This window comes from Podarcis gaigeae (genome assembly GCF_964106915.1).
Source record: "Podarcis gaigeae genome assembly, chromosome: 11".
NCBI classification, from domain to species: domain Eukaryota; kingdom Metazoa; phylum Chordata; class Lepidosauria; order Squamata; family Lacertidae; genus Podarcis; species Podarcis gaigeae.
Genome location: NC_139687.1, coordinates 15,460,529 through 15,485,666, shown reverse-complemented (window position 1 = coordinate 15,485,666; position 25,138 = coordinate 15,460,529). Strand labels below are relative to the sequence as shown.

The 25,138-nt window shown below is 42.8% G+C and overlaps 1 protein-coding gene across 1 annotated transcript in view; it reads right to left on the bottom strand.

The window, feature by feature from the left end:
- FBN2 (fibrillin 2) overlaps nucleotides 1–25,138 on the bottom strand; it is a 141,422-nt gene that overhangs the window by 90,073 nt on the left and 26,211 nt on the right. The window contains exons 6-7 of the mRNA XM_083702173.1: nucleotides 23,486–23,683; nucleotides 8,892–9,017 (exon numbers count right to left, since the gene is read on the bottom strand). Coding sequence (XP_083558299.1) covers nucleotides 8,892–9,017; nucleotides 23,486–23,683 — 324 coding nt within the window. The remainder of the gene's footprint in view (nucleotides 1–8,891; nucleotides 9,018–23,485; nucleotides 23,684–25,138) is intronic.

Sequence of the window (25,138 nt, the reverse complement as noted above, 5' to 3'; positions counted from 1 at the left end):
CTCCCTCCCCATCTCCACCCCACCCCCCGCAACTGCATTATGTCTACGACGATAGTGTCTCACACAAAACATAAATGAACTGACTATGAGTAAAAAATGGAGATGTTATATGTACCATACTTTTTTGTCTACAAGACACCCCTTGTATAAGACACCGCCGCCCCCATTTTGGGGGACTAAATTTTAAGAAAATGAGGGGAGATGGCCCAAAGCTGTTGAGCCTCTCCCCCCACGAAGCTGTGTGCAGGAAACACTCCCTAGATCGTTTCCCGCGCGCAGAGGCATTGGGTGAATTTGCGCTCCATCCATCCATTGAGTTTGCAGGAATGCAACCTCCCCAATGCCATCACGCACAGGAAACAATCCAGGGAGTGCTTCCCGTGCACAGCGGCATCGGGTGGATTTGCGCTCCCGTCAAAGAGCTGGCTGGCGGCGCGGCGCTTCTCCCCTCCCCTCCCCCCCATGCCACTATCCGTGTATTGGACAATCCCAGTTTTTTGACGTGATTTTTGAGTCAAAAACCCTCATCCAATACACGGAAAAATACAGTACTCTTCCTTGTTTATTTGTTTGCTCTGTAACACTAGAAAATCTTCAATAAAAACTAATTTTAAAAAGCAAGTTTAGGAACACAGGAACCTGCCTTATACTTAGGCCGTTTGTTCATCTGGCTCAATGCTGTCTACATTGAATGTCACCAATTGTCCAGAGTTTCAAGAAGGAGTCTTTACCACCCGTCCTGGAGATTAGATCTTAGACCTTCTACACGTAAAAGCTCCTACCACTGGGACTCTGTGCACAACTCTAAGATTTTGTTTCTTGGAGAGTGTGCACAGTTCGTTTACAAACCACGCATCTCTCCTTCAAATGTTGCAGAGTTCTCTTGGAACACATAGTGGATGAGTATTAAGCCCGTCTGCTGCACATGACTTGGCCTTTAGGAGGTGAAAGAATGTTGAGCCATCATCACCATAAAATCTCCCAAGTCCTTTAAAATCAAGGACCAAGCCAGCACTGTTTTAAGCCAGTTCTGTCAAACAGGAAAGACAAACATCCAATTAAGCACAAATACAGTCATACCTCAGGTTATAGATGCTTCAGGTTGTGTTTTTTTGGGTTGCGGACCGCCGAAACCTGAAAGTACCGGAATGGGTTACTTCCAGGTTTCGGCGGTTGTGCATGCGCAGAAGCGCTGAATTGCTACCTGCGCGTGCGCAGATGCCGGTTGTGAACACTGTGGGTTGTGAACGTGCATCCTGCACAGATCACGTTCGTAACCCGAGCGTCCACTGTACCTCTTAACTGAAAGAAGAAGAAAAATGAGGGTGAAAATGTTGTTAAGCGCTGGGCAAGGCGAGAGAGAGGAGAAGTTATATTTTAAGCATTACACCTAGGACGGGACTGGACATGGCCATAAAATGGATAGCAAATTCCCACCTGTGGGACATTTTACTAAAAAACCAGCCAGCCAGCCTGCCTATCTGCCAAGCAAAACAACTTCCCTGCTTGTCAGCTAGAGGTCATCTCCTTTACCAAAATGACTTCAATGAACAGGATATAATAATTGGGAACTAACCTTGCCAGAAAAAAAGTTTGAAGACATTTCTGAATAGTTGCATGTTCCCTTTTCATCATTTGCTGTATTAGAAGCATTTTAAATACCGTATTTTTTGCTCTATAAGACTCACTTTTCCCCTTCTAAAAAGTAAGGGGGAATGTGTGTGCGTCTTATGGAGCGAATGCAGGCTGCGCAGCTATCCCAGAAGCCAGAACAGCAAGAGGGATTGCTGCTTTCACTGCACAGCAATCCCTCTTGCTGTTCTGGCTTCTGAGATGCAGAATATTTTTTTCTTGCTTTTCCCAAAAACTAGGTGCGTCTTATGGCCTGGTGCGTCTTATAGAGCGAAAAATATAGTATATAAAATGTACTTACCATTTGTTGATGAGCTGTTTGTGTGTCTGTTCACACAAATCCATGAACCTGTTAACTTATACACTGGTATAGGAATACTTAATCTAGGAGTGTTTGTGCAGCCAAGTGGCTATTGCACTTTTGTTACTAGTAATTTAGAAATCCCAGTACTGTCTTGCTTACTTAGGCGAATAAGCAAGAAGCAACACGTGCCAATATAAATTAATCTAATTTAACAAAATGTGGATAAAGAGTAAATATAGAGGAAAGTAAACTAGTGAAGGGTTGGGTAGGGAGTGGACAAGCCTAGGGACTTTTCCCTGTCTCCCAAACATAGGGAGGGAAAAACGTCTAATGAGGACCAAAGACAAGTGACTTTCAGAAGCATTATAATACTTTTTATTATGTATATAAACTTAAGAAATGCTTTTAAAATGTAAATGTCAGGGAACTGCCATCGGAGCCAGAGGCAGAGGGAAGGCTCCAGAGGGATACCGGAGAGGGTCCCAGTAGGGAGAGAGGCAGCCCATCTGCTGGGGAAGGAAATCAGCGTAGCACCAGTGGAGAAGGGGGGCAGATGGGGGAATCGGCGAGGGAGCTCCAGGACTCCTCGTTGGAGACCAGCGGGAAGAGCACGGGTCCTCCGCTGCCCACACCCTCCCTGTGCAGAAGACTTCCGCGCAGGGAGAGTAGGAGGAGACTCGGCGTCAAAGAACGTCTTTGCTGGAAGAAGTTCAAGAAACGCCCACTGACGGATTCTGCCAGCGATTGAGACAGCCACGGATGGGTGGCTGTCCGGACAGAAAGGGTTCACCCAGGTAACCCAGCCAGGTGTGGCAACAACTTACGCATGAGCAACCCCTAGAACCATTACAGTAAAGTACCACGAACATTTTTTTTATTTGTACTGGGTTTTCTAAAAAAGAAAAACATGATACCCACAGAATTAAGGATTAAATGTGTATTTTCAGGAACAGATAGAAAATCACTAAGCCTTTATAGCATTCCCTTAATACTAGACTACTACTACTACACTAAACTAAAATCCTTCAGAAATAAAATGAAAGTCTTGTAAAGAGTATAAAAATTTAATTAACCTGTGGATCCATGAGACCAGGGTACAAGTTCTACTGAGTTACAGTAGGTTTTGTGCTCTTAAGTTATTTAAGCAATTTTGGTCAGCAAAGTACTGAGAATGTAATGTGAATACTTCTTCACATTCCTGCCAGGAAAAACGTTTCTTTTAAGCATGCTAAAGCACATCTGGTTCTTCAAGTCCAAAAGGTAAAAAAGAAACTGAAATTACATGACTCTTAGTTTATTTTCTTTTTTAAAAAAAGTAAAAATGGATAGTTAATGTCAAAGTCATACCATTCCTGTTAAAAACTGGCATCTTGCCTAGGTAAGGCCTGCAACACGTTTGCCCCTTTGCAATGTTTGATCTGGCTTTACATATATGAGAGGGGAAGGGAGTGAACTTGCTGGTGAGATCACTTAAAAGAAAATCCAGATTAAAACAAGTATTCTTCTATTGACTGAGTTCTCATGCTCTCTCTTGCTCTTTGAGCCTTATAATAAGCCCAATTTTGTCAATACTCTCATATTTTGAAACGTTTCCTGCACTGAAGGAGCTCAACTTAACCCCTAAAATAATGTTTACCTTCAAAAACCTAAAGCATCTTTTATTAATTTCAGGCGCCCTTTCACAAAGTGGTTTAAATAAATCAATAAAAATCTACTATCTGTTTTTGAAAGCTGTTCTCTGTGCATTTGGATACCTCTCAAGATACTCATGACCAAATTTTGCACAATAGTTCTTGAAGCCAAGGAAGGGGTTTTCATCTATGTTTGGATTCAACTGAAAGCCATTTTGAATCAAGATGGAGGACTGCACCTTTCAAAACTACACTGATTTTAACCACTGATTTGAAAAGCACAGTGATATTTTGGTTTTGAAAAACCTAGACAGCATCTTAAAAAGCAGAGACATCACCTTGCCAACAAAGGTCCATATAGTTAAAGCTATGGTTTTCCCAGTAGTGACGTATGGAAGTGAGAGCTGGACCATAAAGAAGGCTGATCACCGAAGAATTGATGCTTTTGAATTATGGTGCTGGAGGAGACTCTTGAGAGTCCCATGAACTGCAAGAAGATCAAACCTAGCCATTCTGAAGGAAATCAGCCCTGAGTGCTCACTGGAAGGACAGATCCTGAAGCTGAGGCTCCAATACTTTGGCCACCTCATGAGAAGAGAAGACTCCCTGGAAAAGACCCTGATGTTGGGAAAGATGGAGGGCACAAGAAGAAGGGGATGGCAGAGGACGAGATGGTTGGATAGTGTTCTCGAAGCTACCAGCATGAGTTTGACCAAACTGCGGGAGGCAGTGGAAGACAGGAGTGCCTGGCATGCTCTGGTGCATGGGGTCACGAAGAGTCGGTCACGACTAAATGACTAAACAACAACAATTTTGGTTTCCTAGAATTTTCAAGCAATTCCAGGTATGAGGCTATGAGTGTACAATAAAACAGAAAAGACAAACAACCCTTTGTTTTTAAGGAGGTTTCCCCATCCCATAAGAAGCCCCTCTGGAAGAAGCCCGGATCCAACAGTTGCATTGCCTGCCAGTTCATTTCCAGGACCAATGACTGTAGAGATTCATGGATGATGACTGAATTACTTAACTATTTTTTCCACCCATAAGGCCATTTGCTTGTTGTTTTTCTGATTTGTTTTTGACCACTCACTTATTCAGAGTAGAACGCTATCATGAATTAGTTCAGCATGTACTCTATTCCCCAATAGCACATATCTCAAAAAATGTTTTAAAGTAATTAGCCTTGCCTGACATATATAAGTTCACTAAGTTCTAAATACCCAGAAATAATTAATCATTCTATTGGTAAAGCTGCAAGTATAAAATTTATTTTAAAAGTATATTTATATAGGTCACTAAGCTTTTCATGGTTTGTGGCATTCAGATTTCTTTACATTAAAACATACAATAGCTTGTTTTTCTAACTGTTTCATGCCACGAATAGGTAATGTCTGCTACACTTTCAGCCCTGTCTGAAGGTTTATACCCACCCACACCCCTTCCAGTAAAACGTCATATATGTTAGGACTGTATGTCGAAAATGGAGGAATTTTCTAAAATTATTTAAAACGTCCGGGAAACCCTGGGCATATGCCAGCCAGTGTTGCTTCTTTGGCAAATTTCCCCCAAAATAGCTTTAAAAATTCTTTCCTTTTTTTTTTTTTTGAGATTTGGGGAGATTTGGGCTCAATAACTTTGGCAAAAGATAAAGAACTTTGGGGTTTAGATTTTCACTTCCTGAAATATGGCAACCCTAATATATGTATGTAAGGCTGTCATTGGGACGCAGGTGGCGCTGTGGGTTAAAGCCTCAGCGCCTAGGACTTGCCGATCGAAAGGTCGGCGGTTCGAATCCCTGCGGCGGGGTGCGCTCCCGCTGCTCGGTCCCAGCGCCTGCCAACCTAGCAGTTCGAAAGCACCTCCGGGTGCAAGTAGATAAATAGGGACCGCTTACTGGCGGGAAGGTAAACGGCGTTTCCGTGTGCGGCTCTGGCTCGCCAGATGCAGCTTTGTCACGCTGACCACGTGACCCGGAAGTGTCTCCGGACAGCGCTGGCCCCTGGCCTCTTGAGTGAGATGGGCACACAACCCCAGAGTCTGTCAAGACTGGCCCGTACGGGCAGGGGTACCTTTACCTTTACCTTTTAAGGCTGTCATTATGCAGCCCCCACTAGAGCTGGTTTTGCATGAAGTCAGGATGAGGTGGGGAAGCAATATAGAAGGCAGTTTTCACAACAGCAGTACCATGGCATGGGAGCCAGAAGGGAGGGAAGTTTGAGGAAAGCTCGGAGGAAGCAAAATGAGAGGAAAAGCTGGTTTAAAACAATTGCAGAGGTTTGAGTAAAGTACCGCCATACAATGGAATATTTGAGGGCTCTGCATTCTTTATCTCTCTCACGTGAGGCAGCTGAGAAATGGAAGTGGGAGATGTTTGAATACAGTGAGAAGGGTAGACACTGGAAGCAAAAAATGTAGCTGATTCAAACAACGGCAGAAGTTTGAGTAAAGCAGGGATAGAGGTTCACTGAGAGAGGAAGTGTGGCAAGAGGGAATGAAGAGGAAATGGACATTTTAAATGAGAGCAGAGGTTTGAGTAAAGTAGAGGTGGAGAAAAAATGACAGGGGAAAGTGGTGATTTTAAAACAAGTGGTAGAGTTCACTGAGTAGAGTGAACAGGGGGTGACACTGAGGGGAAAGTGGCAATTTAAAACAAGGTTTGACTATAGAAAGTAGGGAGTTCGGAAAGGCTCTGCTATGTTAGCTTTTTAGTACTAGCTTTTGCGTTTCATCCATCTCAGCTATTCTCTTTGCTAAAATTGTTTTAAACAACAGCCCCTCAGTGTCACTGCACCCCTGCTTTACTTAAACTTCTGCCATTGTTTTAAACCACATTTTTCATCTAAGTGTCTCTCCACCCCCACTTTACTCAAACTCTTTCATTGTTTGAGTACAGCAAAAAGGGAGGAAGACTGAAAGGGGAGGGATGGCTGTTTAAAACTGCCCCACTTCCATTCCTCCACTGCTTCATGTGAGAGAAATACAGGATACACAGCCCTCAAATGCTCCATAGCAGCTTCACAGAATTTATTTCACTGCGGGTAGGTACTATGTGTTGTCTTCAACATCTTAATGATTCAGTGTAGTAATTTAGAAGATATATTAGTCCTAGTGCTGCAGTAATAAAACTGCAATAAAACTTTTGCAAAGCTAACCAGGGTCCAGCACGGTTTCAAACTGGATGAGGAACCGTGTGTTGAGATTCCTGAACTGCAGGGAATTGTAACTACATGACCCTTGGGGTCCTTTCCAACTCTATGATTCTACAATTTTATTAACACACAAGTACCCATATACGTGGGTGACGCTGTGGGTTAAACCACAGAGCCTAGGACTTGCTGATCAGAAGGTCAGCGGTTCGAATCCCCACGACAGGGTGAGCTCCTGTTGCTCGGTCCCAGCTCCTGCCTACCTAGCAGTTCAAAAGCACGTAAAAATGCAAGGAGATAAATAGGTACCGCTCTGGCGGGAAGGTAAACAGCGTTTCCGTGCGTTGCTCTGGTTTCACCAGAAGCGGCTTAGTCATGCTAGCCACATGACCCGGAAGCTGTCTGTGGACAAACGCCAGCTCCCTCGGCCAATAAAGCGAGATGAGTGCCGCAACCCAGAGTCAGCCACAACTGGACCTAATGGTCATGGGTCCCTTTACCTTTACCCATATACGTACAACATCCACCACCTGATCTTAACATTTGGTAACTGAACAAACTGGTAGGCTTACTCTTAAGCTTGTCTATTCATCCTAATGACACAGCAACACTTTTTCAGCATGGTGTGTGTACAAAAAAGGGCTGCCGAATAGGAGAGGACGAAGCTTAGAAATGGGGATGGTCTGTGTACAAAAGAGTTGAGGAAAGGAAGAGGTAGAAAAAGGTGTTGAAGAAGGTGATAAGGTTGTGTATTGGCAAAGCTGGAGGACCTAACAGGTGAGGGGAGAATGCATGAAAAGTGATGCGTGATCTGTGTGCAAGAAAGAGTTGAGAAAAGGGAGGAGGAGGAGAAGGGTAGAAGGAAATAATAATAGCATTTCTTCCCTACATGTTACATGTTTCAAAAACAAATAACTTGTGAATTCCACAATACAGCACAAAAGCCAAGGACATACTCACACTTGCTTTGCCTACGCAATATCTGTACTATGTACAGCTAAATTTAGAAACTAAAGCCGTTTTCACCTAATTTGTTTCAGTTGCTGTTGTGCAAGTAACAGTACATTTCCAAATTTTCACTTAGAGAAGATAAAGGATTTCTCATGGTGAAAATATACAACAGTTCTCTATTTATTGTTACCATTACCTTTATTATTTATTCCAAAACTGATTTATTTATGATATAGTTCCAAGCAAATATTTTCTCAGTGATAATAATAACAACAATATATTTATATCTTTATACCCCATCCATCTGGCTGGGTTTCCCCAGCCACTCTGGGTGGCTCCCAACAGAATATTAAAACCACGATAAAACATCAGACATTAAAAACTTCCCTAAACAAAATGTTTGTTTTCCTTCATTAAAAACTGGAGTTATAGCCTCTGTTTTGCTAGCTTTTCTTCAAAGCTTAATCAATTGTATTCATAGTTACAATGTCTGTTATTTAGCAGGAATTGTAAAGGAGTACAATTTTAAAGAATGTTGCAGGCGGAAAAAAGATTGGTCTTGCTACCTTGCTCCCAAACACTGTTCCCAAGAACTCAGATTTTCCTGTCAAAGTTCAGTCAAAATGAGCAAATAAGTTAAAACATAATTAATCTACACATAACATACATGTGGTTCATCTGCTCATGATTAAATGGATTTTCTCTTCCACTGTTCCTCTCTCACTCAAACACCTGTGCAATCAGATTACGTTACCTCACTCTCTCATGGTCAGCACGATGGATCTTCTTAGGTCTTACAATTCATTTAATAGTAGAAGAGGTCAAAAAAGAGTTCTTAAGCCTAAGGGAGGGTTTGGAATATTTCCAGAAATGCTTATACAAGAGAACAAGAGAAGGGATTTAGAGTCTCTGTCCCATGATGCTGAGATTGCTTGACAGACTGAAGCAGGAAGGAAATGGAGGATGAAGTGTTTTGGCAAATTTCAAAAAACGGAGAGGGAATAGCTGGAAGAAGCAAAAATAAATAGGGTGCAAAGTGTACGTGGCAGGCGTTTTATGGGAGAAAATGAAAATTGGTGTTCCTATCAAGCATCCGACTGAATTCCTCTGTTAGGGTCCAGACTCTAAACCCCAGACTATGCCCCCCATGCTCTCAGTCCAATATATCATAAAACAACAGGCAGTGAGCACTATGTATGAGGTTTCTTTCCAGTTTGTTACACTTACCTTCACATTTCTGAGTTACTTCATTCTGTTTGTGACCAGCAGGGCATTTGCACTCATATGATCCAACTGTATTGATGCAATTTCCCCCTTGGCAGATTCCAGGTATTGCCTGACATTCATCAACATCTGCAAATAAAATATGCGTTTTCAATATCCTAAATGAAAATAAACCACATGTGAATGCTAATACAATGTACACGAATGTGTTTTCTTGCTGAGGGCAATGGTGATGTGGAATCTCCATCTCCAGACGATGGGATTAGCTACCTCTATGCTCATCAGTATTCCACAAATCCTGAAACCTCAAAGGTCCCTGCGATCTAGTGCTTCTGGCCTCCCAAACTTGCCCACTCAGCCTGGCTGGACTGGCTGGAATTCAAATCAATCACCTGGTGAGAAAGCCTCACCAATCCCCAGCGGCCAGCCTGGGAAATCCCCAAACTGTTGTCCCACACATCGCTCCCTGGGGAATGGGAATCGTCTGCACTGGGCCACAACAGCTGCCCACCCTATGACTGGGTAAGCAGCCATTTCTGGAGTGTTTTAAAAGTTTATTTTATTTTTATTTAAGAACTTCTGTAAATTCTGCATCCGCTGAGTATGGAGAAGCTACCGTCTAATTTTAGATGGCCCCATTTTGCTTCTACACTATTAAATTTCCACATTACAAGGAATTATTCTATTTAAAACCAACCAACGAACAAAAACAATTCTAGTTCCAGAAACCTGAAGACACATACATTGCAAACAATAAGAATTTGAAAGACTTTTCAATGTAGACATCTAGCTAAACATAGTTTATTATAACCATTGATTGCCAGACTTCAGTTGTAACTACATTTGCACAAGTGTTTATACTTTGCTGCTGAAACTATGCTGAGTTTATTTAGAAATAAACAGCCTCCATAATGCATAGAACAGAGATGATGTAAAGCCATGTGGACTCCTGCATGTCCTTCCTAGAATTGCCGTTCTTTAGTTTTTGGTTTACAATATAGGCTGTTCAAGACAAACAGCACCTATAATGAGAGTACATTAGAACAATCAATTTTCTTTCTAATAAAAAATGACATGCATTCAAGTAGTCTAGAACTTTGTTGTCTGAAAAAGCTCAATGACTCTGCAGACATTCTTCAATAGAGAGGCCAGATTTTTGCCCTTTGTCTGGATGGCAGATGCAATGGTGACCAATCTTTCCACCCAGAAGCCCATGACACAGGCACTTACGTTTCTTTTTCATCTCAGCAGTGCTAATTCAGCACATTAAAAATCCTCAACACATCCCGCACCTATATACAGATTTTAGCATGTTTAAATAGCACATTAAGCATTTTGCAGACTGTTATCATTATTATTATTTATTGAATTTATATATCACCCTATACCCACAGGTTCACAGACTGTTGATGGTCCCTGTAAGAAACTGTATTTTTATGGGAGAAATCTAAATGTAACAAGATGGTGCTGTTTCAAACACTATCAAGTTAATTGTGTGAAAGGGGGAGACGACTTATATTCCTAAATGACGGCAGATACAGACATACCTCATGTTGCGTTAGGTTCATGTGGCATCTTTTTGGCTTGTGAACATAGCAAACTCAGAAGTGTATACTTCCAGGTTTCGCCGTGCACTTTGCACATGAGCAGAAGCATTCTGCATGCTTCACACATGCACAGAAGCTCTCTATCACGCTCCGCGCTTGCACGGAATCGCCACTCTAGTTGCGGAATTTTTGGGGTGCGAACGGCACCCCAGAACGGATCGTGTCTGCAACTAGAGGTACCACTGTACACTGTATTGGGGTACCATTGGCAATTTGCCAGGAGGCAGATAAACTGATGAGCCGAAATTATTATAAAACGCATAAGGTTTCAGTTGTGACACTTGGCTACAGAATTCAACTTTCATACATTTCAGTAGAAATTCCACTCAAATATATTGGTCTGTAGTTATAGGCCAATGAAATTTTGGAATTCCAATGAGAACCTGGTGACTGGTTGGAGGGTCTGACTGGAGAGAATAAAAGGGCAGACTCAGCATTTTTTAAGGGGCTTCGGAAGACTGTGAAGATGTGTGTTGAAGAAAAAGAGACAAGTCTGAGAGTTTGGAATGGAAAGCTCTTGTTGCCAGGGGAAACAACCAGTGTCCATAGGGGGCTTAGGAAGTGAGGAAGGAAGAAGAAAGACCCAATGCTTTAATGCTGAAATCAATGAAAGCCGAAGCTAAGAAGGTCTGCAAGGACAGAGGAAGTCTCCCACCAAAGTCCTTTGGAAAAGCCAATGGGAGCAGTGGCAGACTTGGGGCTCTCAAATTTCATTGGTGCCCTGTGCAACGCAAATTCTGTACCCCCTGCCTCGTGTGCTCCGTTCTATAGAATTGTTGTGGTTCCCCTTGCAGTGCGGTGCCCAGTTCTGCCACATTGGTTGTGCCACCCTAAAACCACCTCTGATGTCACTATTATATTTCAGTATGTTAGCTTGAAAGAAAAAAACAGCAAGAAGACTTCAGGTGATCAGCCAGTGATTTAACAGAGCTGGGGCTTAGAAGGGTAATTGGCCAGTGATATAGTATAAGACGAACTAGAGCAAGCTTCTCTTTAAGACAACAATTACAAAATGACAATGGGTTGGGCAGGAGGAAGTGCTAAGGGGGAAATGTGTAATTTACTCTACCTCTTCGCCAAAATTTTCTCCTGTGGATTTTTTCAACCAATCTTCATCAGTTAATGGGAAAAGAATTTGTCTTCAAAAATTATAAAGGGGGAGAGGATATTTTGGTAAATTTCTCATGGGCAGGGTGAAGGAATTTGTTATGCTTATGTTACTTCTGAGGTGACCAAAGGGTAATTTGTGAGTGCCCTTTCTTTGATTCAACAAATCATCTCACTAATAGTCTACGCTATGGAGTTTCTGGGGTTCCTGTGTTTTAAAGCCCAGAGCAAGACGTCATAAGGTAACTCATCCCATGGGGATTTTTCAGATTAGGAAACATGGAGTGGCAGGAAGGCAGCAGAGTGCAAGAGAAATCTTTACTGGAAGGCAAAATGCATATACCACCCTTGGCCACCTTGAAACAATAAGGTAAGTTCAAAAATGGAAAATTCTAAAATGCTCTGAGAATAAGGCCAAAAAAAAAGTGAAGGAGAGAAAACTTTTGAGACACTGGAGGGCAGATTTCAGCAATGCAATTATTCGCCCAAAGTTAAGTCCCACCAGACACGTGGTATTAGTAACCACGTCAGTATTCCCAATAGCCTCTTTCAGTTCTTAGCTGTAAGGTACAGGGTTTGACCTTTAGCCTTCTGCTTCAATGTACACTCAATGCATGGAGGCATTCAGTATAAGTAGACCTTTTATCTGCCAATGTTGCTTATTCAAATGCAGCCAACTGTGTCAGCAGAGCAGTAGCTAATATTAACAATTTACAGATGTTGTAAGTAGCAAATTAATGTGCAAACAGCAATATATGAATTCTCTGGTGGCCACTACTTCTACAAAGAGTGTCTCTGTTTGACTCCTTCACAAGAGAATGTTTCACAGCTAAATGAGTTGCAGATATTAAATTATTAAATAATTAATTGCTCTACTAGCAGGAAACAAAAATAGGCTAAGTTTTCCTCTCTCCCTGCAGTGAAAACATTTTAGTATTTAAGAAACTTTATTAATCATTATCAGCTTAAGTTCGATTTATGGTAAAAAAAACAAGAAAGGGGGGGAAAGACAGCAACTTGCATTATGTTAAACTGTTCTATGGAAAAGAAATCAGGAAGTGAAATATGAATGGAGGCTTGCTACATCAGTAACTGAAGCTAGAGAAGCTATTGATATTTACATATGTACACAAATTAGGTCTGAAATTTGGTTGGACACAGTCTTACACAGTGAGGTTCTGAACTAGCCAAATGAAAGCACATATCAAGTTGATTTCAGTAGTTTCATAGGCCACAGGTTAGAAGCCACATTGGTTTCCATCTCTGTAAATAGCTCTTATTATATTTTTCATGCCTCGCTTCATTTTTCATATGAAAAAGGGGTCATAGATCTTTTGGTTCGGCAGAATACTAAGATGAAATCAAAATATTATTGTGACCATTTATAGGTGGGAGACACTGACCACAGGAGAGTCTGTCAGATAGGACATTGTTCTGCCCACTTCCATGAATATTGTGGTTCCCACTATGCCATCCTATGGTCCAGCAAACCCCACTTCACCAGAATCAACTCGAGTCCTTTCCAGGAATATAGAAACATAGGTTTCAGACATGAGTATTTCCCACCTCTTCCTGGATGCCAGCATGTGCTCATGAGAACTCAAAATTCCATGGCTACTGAACAAGTTCCCTCTGCACTAGGCTGTCAGTTGCTTTTTAAAGTATTTGTTAACATCAGTGTTTCCCTAACATATGCTGATACCTCTGCTTCTTGTTCTCAGTGGCCTCATTTTGCCTACATTCTTGTCAGCACTCACCACCTGAGTCTGCTATTAGAACGAGTGGTTCTAGCCAGTCATGTGGGCAGAAATATTCACAATCCTAGTGGCATAAGATGGACTTGTAAGGAAACAAAGCTCAAGTCCAGTGAATACATATTTACAGATAAGGCAGGACTAACATCTGTTGTTTTCATCCCAAATTGAGTGTTTCTATAATCTTACAATGTCTAACCAGATGTGTTCTTAGAGCGCTGTTTCACATCAGGGTAGTCTCTGCTGGAATTGCTTCTCATCTGTTTCTAAGTTGATTATAAATGTGTACTAATTACTACAGATATGTCAAACGGTCATCTCTTTCAGCTTGTCCTCTCCCCTAGACAGGTACAAGAGAGGAAACCAAATGTTTGGTTTAAAGCATACTTTAAACCAGCGGTTCTCAACCTGTAGGTCCCCAGATGTTGTTGGACTAGAACTCCCACCATCCCTGAGCTCTGACCTTGCTAGCTAGAGGTGATGGGAGTTGTAGTTCAACAACATCTGGGGACCCACAGGTTGAGAAAGGCTGCTTTAAACCTTTCAACTTTAAAGCCCACTTTGTTGTTTATAGCTACATGCGTAGTCGGGCTTTTTGCTTTTTGTATTGAAGAGCAGCTCTGCCATGCCACATCAGAAGCAGCCACTGAAACTAAGCGAAGTTTCCACTGCAAAGCAACATGCTTCTCAGAAGATAAAGTGATATCTGTCAGTGTAACTTTCTCCTCCTCCAGTTATCTTGTGGCAAAAAAAAAAAGGGATTGTCTCTCCTTCCTTGGAGGTTTTTAAGCAGAGGTTGGATGGCCATCTGTCACGTTTGATCTAGTTGTAATCTAGACTAGGTGACCCCCGGGGTCTCTTCCAACTCTACAATTCTATGTGTTTATGTCTGTGTTCTCTAACTCTCTCTCCTTTCTTTCGTTCTCACACACCACTTGTATCCTGCCTCTCCAGAATGAAGTGCTCAAGAAAGCTAATCAAAAAACAATCCATCTAAAAAATTCCAATAGAATGCAAACAATCCAGTAATGCCTAAATCCAATAATATAGAATGTAAACAGCTAAGACTAAATGCCTGTCTAAATAAACAGGTCTTCAACAGGCAGCTAAAACCTAACACAGCTAGGGGAAAATAGATCTCCCAAGGCAGGGAGGTTCCACATCTCAGAAGCTTTCCTACCAGATGTACCTCAGTTACAAGCAGGACATGTAGGAAGGCCTCTTTGTATGACCTCATAGATTGGGGAGGGTCATCAAATAAGTTTATCCTCCCTTTTGGTTACAAGGCAGCTCACAATCTAAACTCCTCTAAAAGCCACATGAAAACAAAACTCAAGCCAGCATCAGAGGCCAACAGGAGAACCATACACATCAGGGAAGGCCACAAGCCAACATGCAGAATCTCATTCAAGATCATCAGATTTCTTTAAACTTAGGAACATACATTTTTTGGAAGAAGCATGCAAAGCGAATCACACTTGCAAGGAAGATGGGCTTCTACCCTACACTTAAAACAGGGGAGCTATCAAAGTGATGGGCACAGGAAAGCTTGTGCGAAAGGGCCTGTGCAAATAAAGATCAGGATGCTGGCACAGGCCTAGACGGAAGAGGAACAGCAAACAGTGGTACCCTTAGAATCCTTTGTCCTAGTGAGGACGGTGGCTTGGACATGGCAGTTGTTTGCTGCCACTATTTTCATGGTGCCATTGTTCTAAACAGGAAAAACAAACCCACGTAATCACTCAAAGTAAAAAGCAGAAGATATGAGTTACGTGCCATCAAGCACACCAAGCAAGAGAAAGAACAACTGAACATGGACTTGAAATCCATATTTTCGAATTAAAAGTCAGGAGGTGTACAACAACAGAATTCTCTCAGTTGTTCAGTTCAATGGCAAATCAGGAAAACTGATAATGGCCATCAAATAGTTCCATATAATACCATATAATACCTTTATGGGATTGTTCTGAGAATGCACAAAATGTGATTTCAAGTGCTTCTTTCATTTGGTTGGAAGACATAGCAATTCCGTCTGGATCTCAAATAGAAAATCTTTTCTGATTATGACTTGAAAATGGGATTCTACATTATCTTCCCTAAGGGCCGTGGGCTCGAGCCCCACATTGGGTGAAAGATTTCTGCATTGCAGGCAGGTGGACTAGATGATCCTTGTGGTCCCTTACAGCTCTATAACTCCACAATTCTACGGTCTGAATAAAGGCCACACATAATCAGTTCCTATGTTTCTCTGTTAGTTAACAAAAGGAACACAGTACGGTGTGCAGGAAAGCAAATTCAATCCATGTTTGCAATTGGCCTTTGTGTCTGGCTTAATAAGAATTATGGATATTCAGCACTTTTCAGGATTTGTCCCTTGTCAAAAGTCTGATGTTATCTTTATGCCTTTGATATTTTGCTTCTCTCTGAAATGATTTGACAGTACAAGCTTCTCAGCAGCCAAGTTCCTAATTCATGTTGAGCGAAGCACATTCAGAACGCCATAAGAAGCAATTGTGAAATTACATAGTGTAAAAAAGAAAATGGTTGTTTTAAATGCGCATTGTTCACAGGCAAAATACCCACACTGTTTTCAATTTCCACAGTGTAATTCTGCAACAATGTCAACTGTTCATTGCACAGTTTAAGGATATTTGTCATGCTCAGTTAACCAGCAGCCAAAGCCGTGAAATGCCGAAAAACATTCTCAAGGGCACTGAAGCTACAGAGCCAAGTGAATCCTTGACATACTTCTAATCTTTTCTCTCCATAAACTACAGGAGTCATAAGCAACAGAGAAAAGATACTCATATAGTGAGCATACCCTTGAAAACCTCCAGGCCTGACACACAGTCTGTAAACTTCCACCCATTTCCTATAAAATGCACTTTAAGCATTTTATTGACTACTTGTAATCGGTAAACTGCTATCTCCTGCCCCAACGGGGGGTGGGGAGCTACCTTCACATAGAGGAGTAGCAAGCTTTCCTGGGTCCCAGCAGAAAGGCTTTCCTGACCAGGAACCAGGACTGAGACTAACAGTTCCAGAATCCCCCAAGTCTTTCTTTCCTTTCCTATGAAGAAAATCCCTGGGCACACTCAGAGGCATTTTGGGAAATGGATGGGGAAAGTGTGAGGCTGCTTGGGGCCTGCGCTTCTCTTTCCAGGCAGCCCATCCACTTCAGCGGACACCAAGGGAAGTGTCCAGAAGTGTCTTGGCAGCACACTGGGAACCCCAATCCTAGACGAAGGCCAAACAAACTCTTCTATGAGTTCTGACAGTACGTGCTATCATTAAGGAAGGCTGGACAGAGCAAAAAATGCAGTGCTAAAACCTTTTAAAAACACCACATACTTTGTTTCCCATGGTCAGTTTTTTTCACACACTTTTGTATACATGAATAAAAAATTATCCAGCAGCACCTTAGAGATCAACTAAGTTTGTTCTGGGTATAAGGTCTACTGGACAATTTTTTAATTTATTTCAACTGCGTCAGACCAACATGGCTACCTACCTGAATCTACTTTTGTATACAGTTACACCTCTTGTGCATGCTAGAATATACTGTAAGTTTGCATATATTCTCTCAAAAAACATACCAATTTTCCTGCATAAAAAATTGTAGTTTTGTAAAATAGTAGCAAACAGCGATGTGTGTATTTCATGTCTGTGCTTCAATGTCTTTGAGAGTGTTCTGCTGGTTCAAAGAACGCACGCGAAACCTGAGGCCCATATGGCTGCATTACATAAAATAAAAGCTGTTTACACTGTTGTGTTCCCACTGCAAGATCTGCAAAGAAAGTTTTATTCACATTCATCCATGTCACTGCCTTCTGAGTCACATGAACAATTGTTCTGTTATTACACTATTTTCTTGGGTGCGAGGCCATGAACCCAATTATTCTACCAGACCTATGGAAGTCTATTGAAACACTGTGTTTTTATTTCGCGGCCTAAGCCTATGACACTTTCAGTGAGACTTTCCCAATCTAGTGTCTCCCAGATATTTTTTGAACTACAACTCCCATGATTCATCATTGGCCATGCTGGCTAGAGCTGATGGGAGTTATATGCCAATGACGTCTAGAGGGAACCAGGATGCAGAAGGCTGTTCTAAGGAGAAGGAAGGATATATTTACTACTTGTTACTACAGGAAGGGATGCGGGTGGCGCTGTGGGTTAAACCACAGAGCCTAGGACTTGCCGATCAGAAGGTCGGCGGTTCGAATCCCCACGACGGGGTGAGCTCCCGTTGCTTGGTCCCTGTTCCTGCCAACCTAGCAGTTCAAAAGCACATCAAAGTGCAAGTAAATAAATAGGTACCACTCTGGCGGGAAGGTAAACGGTGTTTCTGTGCGCTGCTCTGGTTCACCAGAAGCGGCTTAGTCATGCTGGCCACATGACCCGGAAGCTGTACGCTGGCTCCTTTGGCCAATAAAGCGAGATGAGCGCTGCAACCCCAGAGTCGGTCACGACTGCACCTAATGTCCAGGGGTCCCTTTACCTTTACCTTTACTACAGGAAATTACTACTGGTTACTTTTTTCCTACTCGTTCCACATTAGATTCGATCCAGTGGAATAAAATTGGCACATATGTCTGACTGATGTAGAACGACCTATTGTTATATTAATTCACCTTAGAAAGCAAAAGATCACTGTATCAATCCACTGAGCAGAAATTATGTCACTTACTCATTTTGTACAAGGACAAATATGCTGCTTTGTTAAGGCTGCCAATTTTAGAACCAGTCCCTATAATGAGGATTTCTACTTGACTCTCAGATTTTAGTGTCAGCCCCGTAATTGCATTAATTACATACTCAGTGCCTATAGGGACAAAAACCTTTGAAGTACGTTTTCTTAATAACTATAATAACCCTCACAATTTTCAAGAAAATGTACTTTAAAGTTTGCCTGGCAAAGGCCGGGAGTAAAAACGGACATTTCTCCTATATTTCACAATTCAGTATGTTATGAACAAGTTACAACTCTGGGGGTGGGGAGGAGGGGAGTTGCTCTCACCCCTTTCTAGGAAACCCCACATTTCACTTTGGGAACCACTCGTTCACTTGTTTTACCAAAATGCAGTTTGTTCAAAGGCGGCAGCGGCCTTGATTATGTACAGGGGCAGCAACAGTCATCAAAGGAGAGCACCACTCAGGACATGGCAGCACTGCTGCAGACTCGGGTGGCATAGGGTAGGGCAGCAATGAGGTTAGGCCAGCAGGGCACACTAGCAGAAGTGCCAGATTGGGTGCCCAAACCACCCTGCTCTCTCTGCTGCCCTTACCTGCCCCCTCACTGTCCCATGGTGACAGCAGCTGCTGGGAGGCCAGGACTTTTGTGGCTGCTCTCTCCACCAGCTGCTCCTGTGGAGGGGGAATTATAGACACTTAATAGACATGGTATATACAGTGGAACCTTGCATCAGTTCTGTGTTACGGACGGGATCTGTTCCGGAGGCCCGTCCGTAACACAGAACTGATGCAAGCTGAAGCGCCGCTTCTGCGCATGCGCGAGCGGCGAAACCTGGAAGTAACTCGTTCTGGTACTTCCGGGTTGCCGCGGGACGCAACACGAAAACACATAACCTGAAGCGGACGCAACATGAGGTATGACTGTATAATGGTTATCCCAAGAAAGGGAAAAGGCATCTATTGCAGTACAGTGGTGCCTCGCAAGACGAAAAGAATCCGTTCCGCGAGTCTCTTCGTCTGGCAGCTTTTTTCGTCTTGCGAAGCAACCCTATTAGCGGCTTAGCAGATTAGCGCTATTAGCGGTTTAGCGGCTAAGCGGCTATTAGCGGCTAAGCGGCTTAGAAAAAGGGGGGGAGCGGAAAAAAATCGCAAGACTCGCAAGATGTTTTCGTCTTGCGAAGCAATCCCATAGGGAAATTCGTCTAGCGAAGCGCCTCAAAAACGGAAAACCCTTTCGTCTAGCGGGTTTTTCGTCTTGCGAGGCGTTCGTCTTGCGGGGCACCCCTGTACATGAGGCTCTATCTCAATGAGTAAATGGAGTTGTTTTCACTCTTGTGTTTCATGTACAGTCTGTGGGTCTAATTCATTCTTCCACAAACACATTGGTTTCATTATTATGTCAATGCAGCCTAACAAATATCTTGACACTTACAGAAATGCTTTATATTTTGAATATACTCTCACTTTCTCGCTCTCTCTGTGTATATATATATATATATATGCAGGTTTTGGTGTCCTCGGGTGTCTTCCCGTGTAAAAGTTGGGGTGTCTAGGCGACGTTTCGACGAGGTCTCACTCGTCATCTTCAGGCTGGTGCTTTCGGCTTCTTGTTACTGGAACAGAGCGGGATCTCAATGTTTGAGTTCCTATAAATACTGTAGAGGGGGTGTGGTGTCTAGCCTCCAATGTTCTGGGCAGAGAGGAAGTTCCCAGGCTAGTGTGCCTTTTCTTCTTTTGTTCCTTAATTACTTGAGAGATATCTTGAGTGATTTCTTGAGTGATATCCTGAGTACCACTTAGGTGGGTCATTAGGTGTGGATTAGTTGCTAAAGTCTTCGTGTCTTGACCTCTTGAACTTTGTGAAGAGTTTTCCTGAGAAGATGGCTGTATTGCACTTAGTTGTGCTTTGGCTTGGCTTCGTGTATAGGGGCGAGCTGTGGTTTTGTGGCTTGTGTCAGCCAGATCTGTGTAGGGATTGCAGGGGGGTGCAGCATCCGGAGGTGCCACCATGGATTGGCTACTGGATGGTGTCAGTAATTCATCTGTGGAGAGGGTCTGGGTTTGGGTCTGGTGTGGTTGATTGGTGTTGGCGTTCTGTGTGCCTCTGGATCTGGTGTCAGTTTTTGTGGGGAGGGCTAATTTCCAGATGTCTGGCAAGCGGGATGTGTCGTCACGCTTGTTCATGTTGTGAGGGTGTTTCTCTATCTCGATGGCTTCCATGATTATTCTCTTGTGGTGATGTTCCGTGTTAAAGAGCAATTTGGAATCTGCAAAATTAATTTCGTGTCCTGTTTCTTTCATGTGTTGGAAAAGAGAGGAAGTTTTTTCTTCTTTTTTGACGGCATTCTTGTGTTCTGCGATACGTGCATTTATTCGTCTGTTTGTTTGTCCAATGTACGTGGCTGGGCAGACTTTGCAGGGTATTTCATAGATCCCTTGGTTTTCCAACTGGATTTTATCCTTGGGGTTTCTGAGGATATTGGCTATTTTTTGGTTGGTGCAAAAGGCTGTTTTGATATTGTGTTTATGGAGGATTTTGCTAATTTTATCTGTAGTGCCCTTGATATAAGGAAGGAGGGCCATGCCATTGTTTTCTTCTGTGTCTTGGTTTTTGGGGGGTGTTTCCTTTTGGATTAGCTTCGTAATCCTGTTTTGCTGGTATCCATTGGCAATTAACACATTTGAGAGATTCTGTAACTCAGTTGTCAAGTGGTCTTTGTCAGCCAGGCGTTTGGTTCTGGAGATGAGAGTCTTGGCTACGGAGTTTATTTGTGCAGGGTGGTGGTGTGATTGTGCATGTAAGTAGCGGTTGGTGTGTGTTTTTTTCTGGTAGATAGTGTGTCCTAGGGAGCCATCAGGTTTTTTGTAGATTAGGACGTCAAGGAAGGGAAGTTGGTTGTTGGCTTCTATTTCCATAGTGAATTGTATTTTGGGGTGTAAGTTGTTGAGATGTGTGAGGAAGCTATCCAGTTTTTCCTTCCCGTGTGGCCAAATTACAAAGGTGTCGTCAACATATCTGAGCCAAAGTTTGGGTTTGTGTTCTGACTTGTCTAAAGCATTGGTTTCAAAGTGTTCCATGTACAGGTTTGCGATGACCGGTGAGAGGGGTGATCCCATAGGTGCTCCTTCTATCTGTTTGTATCTTTGTCCATTGTGGATGAAGTACGTGTTGGTTAGGCAGTGGTTGGTCAGGTCCAAGATGTATTCGGGGGGATTGTATTTGTTTTGAATAGCTGTCAAGGCTTCATTAATGGGCACTTGTGTGAAGAGAGATACAACATCGAAGCTCACAAGTAGGTCATTAGGATGTAGGTTTTGCTTCTTTATTGTTTCTATGAACTGGAAGGAGTTTGGTACGTGTGAAGAGATGGATTCTGCATAGGGCTGAAGTTGCTTGGCGAGAAATTTAGCGAGATTTTGTAGAGGTGAGCCTATGGAGCTGACTATTGGTCTGAGTGGTGTTCCTTCTTTGTGTATCTTGGGGAGGCCGTAGAGTTTGGGGCATCTGGATGATTTTTCTCTGGGGATGATTCTTAGCTGGATTTCTTCACTGATAGGAGAGGCTTTTATTTTGGATTTGGTGGTTTTTTCCAGATAGGTGGTGGGATCTGTTTTTATAGGTTTGTAGGCAGGATCTTGGAGTAGCTTTGATAGTTTTGCTTGGTAGTCCGATGTGTTCATCACCACTGTGGCATTACCTTTGTTACCTTGCTTTAGACAAGTCAGAACACAAACCCAAACTTTGGCTCAGATATGTTGACGACACCTTTGTAATTTGGCCACACGGGAAGGAAAAACTGGATAGCTTCCTCACACATCTCAACAACTTACACCCCAAAATACAATTCACTATGGAAATAGAAGCCAACAACCAACTTCCCTTCCTTGACGTCCTAATCTACAAAAAACCTGATGGCTCCCTAGGACACACTATCTACCAGAAAAAAACACACACCAACCGCTACTTACATGCACAATCACACCACCACCCTGCACAAATAAACTCCGTAGCCAAGACTCTCATCTCCAGAACCAAACGCCTGGCTGACAAAGACCACTTGACAACTGAGTTACAGAATCTCTCAAATGTGTTAATTGCCAATGGATACCAGCAAAACAGGATTACGAAGCTAATCCAAAAGGAAACACCCCCCAAAAACCAAGACACAGAAGAAAACAATGGCATGGCCCTCCTTCCTTATATCAAGGGCACTACAGATAAAATTAGCAAAATCCTCCATAAACACAATATCAAAACAGCCTTTTGCACCAACCAAAAAATAGCCAATATCCTCAGAAACCCCAAGGATAAAATCCAGTTGGAAAACCAAGGGATCTATGAAATACCCTGCAAAGTCTGCCCAGCCACGTACATTGGACAAACAAACAGACGAATAAATGCACGTATCGCAGAACACAAGAATGCCGTCAAAAAAGAAGAAAAAACTTCCTCTCTTTTCCAACACATGAAAGAAACAGGACACGAAATTAATTTTGCAGATTCCAAATTGCTCTTTAACACGGAACATCACCACAAGAGAATAATCATGGAAGCCATCGAGATAGAGAAACACCCTCACAACATGAACAAGCGTGACGACACATCCCGCTTGCCAGACATCTGGAAATTAGCCCTCCCCACAAAAACTGACACCAGATCCAGAGGCACACAGAACGCCAACACCAATCAACCACACCAGACCCAAACCCAGACCCTCTCCACAGATGAATTACTGACACCATCCAGTAGCCAATCCATGGTGGCACCTCCGGATGCTGCACCCCCCTGCAATCCCTACACAGATCTGGCTGACACAAGCCACAAAACCACAGCTCGCCCCTATACACGAAGCCAAGCCAAAGCACAACTAAGTGCAATACAGCCATCTTCTCAGGAAAACTCTTCACAAAGTTCAAGAGGTCAAGACACGAAGACTTTAGCAACTAATCCACACCTAATGACCCACCTAAGTGGTACTCAGGATATCACTCAAGAAATCACTCAAGATATCTCTCAAGTAATTAAGGAACAAAAGAAGAAAAGGCACACTAGCCTGGGAACTTCCTCTCTGCCCAGAACATTGGAGGCTAGACACCACACCCCCTCTACAGTATTTATAGGAACTCAAACATTGAGATCCCGCTCTGTTCCAGTAACAAGAAGCCGAAAGCACCAGCCTGAAGATGACGAGTGAGACCTCGTCGAAACGTCGCCTAGACACCCCAACTTTTACACGGGAAGACACCCGAGGACACCAAAACCTGCATTCCTGTACCCGTGAAAATCTACGAAAGCATATATATATATATATATATATATATATATATATGAGAAAGGAGGGAAGTAACATCTGGCTTCAATCAATTGCTCAGATCTACTCTACAGTAGAAAAACATTTAAATTGCAGTAACTAATGTAACACAAATGGCTTACCTTGACATGCGCCAGTGCGGATGTTGGGGATGAAACCACGGCGGCAGGGCTGAGGCTGAGCAGGGCACATCTCACAGGGATGACCCCATGCACGTCCAATGGTTGCGCAACAAAGCGTCTTCGTGCAGACAATGCCAGTCAGCTGGCCTTGACACATCTGGTTGCTGACCTGAGTGAAACAAGGGCCTGTTCTGTAATCTGCAAATTAAGAGGAAACATTTTAATGCCTGAGGAGTGCCTCCACATCTATAAACAGAGCAACTTTTCAGTTTACTTCACTTATCTGATGCAGTAATATGTTCCGTTTGAAAGCTTGCAACATAATGAACCATTTCTTCTCTGAAGGGCCATGGCATGTTGTGACTTTTTTAAAATAAAAAATGAACAAATTCGCTATATCCCACTAGGGATTTAAATTCCTTGAATTCGGTGTACCTTGTCTATATTTTCTGTTAAAAGGAGGGATTGTTAAAGATATCTATCGAACACTATCCACACATGGAATGACAGGGCAGGTGTCATGCAGCTTGCACAAATTTTGATCAGAGTGCTGCTTTGATATCATGACCTGCCAGGACACCGAGAAAATGGAAGAGATCCCAGTGAGGGTGGGTGTAGCCACCGGGAGAAGCTGAAGCTGGGGAATGGGAGGCTGGGGCTGGGGAGATCTCCTCAATGAACAGCAGAGGATGTTGAAGAGACAGCCAGCAGTTCACAGGGGCCAGAGGAAACAGACATGACACCAGAACCAGAGGTGCCCCCTTCTCCATGAACATGACAGGCTCTGAGGCTCCAGGAACAGTGGGGAATATACCTTAAGAGGCTGAGGTAGATGAGAGGACACAGCCCAGTTTACTAGTTGATCAGGTGAAGATCAGGTGACTTGTTAGGTCTGGGAGGTTTGTGGTCACTCACCTTGATTGAGCTCAGAGCAGGTGATGATCACATGCTTTGTTAAGGAGAGAGGTGGCCTCTTCTCCCTTGCAAATTGCCCTGATCAAAGGACAATTTGCAGCTGGAGATGGACAGGAGGGAAGGTGTGCTTAGCATTCCCCCAATCATGGTGGAAACTAGCTAACTAAAATTCTTTCTCTTACACACTCAAACACACATACTTTTACCCTGCTAGAGTTCTCAACATTTCAAAAATGTGGGTTCGGGACACCCTGATGCTACCGTAAAGGCATCTGTTGGGGAAGATTCATGGGAAAACAATTGGCACACTTTCTTGCCCATTCTCCAGCACTAATTGTTCCTTCCCAAAGGTGCCTTGCAATAAAGAAAAGAGTACAACAATGTCATTACACACAGCTATAATGCAACAAAGCCAAAAATTGCCCCTTCATTTCAGCAAAAGAAATGGCAAGCCTGCAGGTTACATTAAAGTTTTGTATTCAATCGCTTAATGTCCAAGCCTCTTGCAATATAGGCCATTATAAAAAAATAACCTGTAATGTATAACAAAACACCACCCTTTATCCAGAGAACACAGAGCAGTTTAAAGTATAAAATACAAAATACATGATAACACACACACACACACCGACAAATAACCCCACCGCAGCACCCAAAGGGTTGCGTGATAGACAAGACATGGTGGATAAGGATGCTGAAACCAGCAACAGACAAGCCCTGGTTGAAATACATATAATT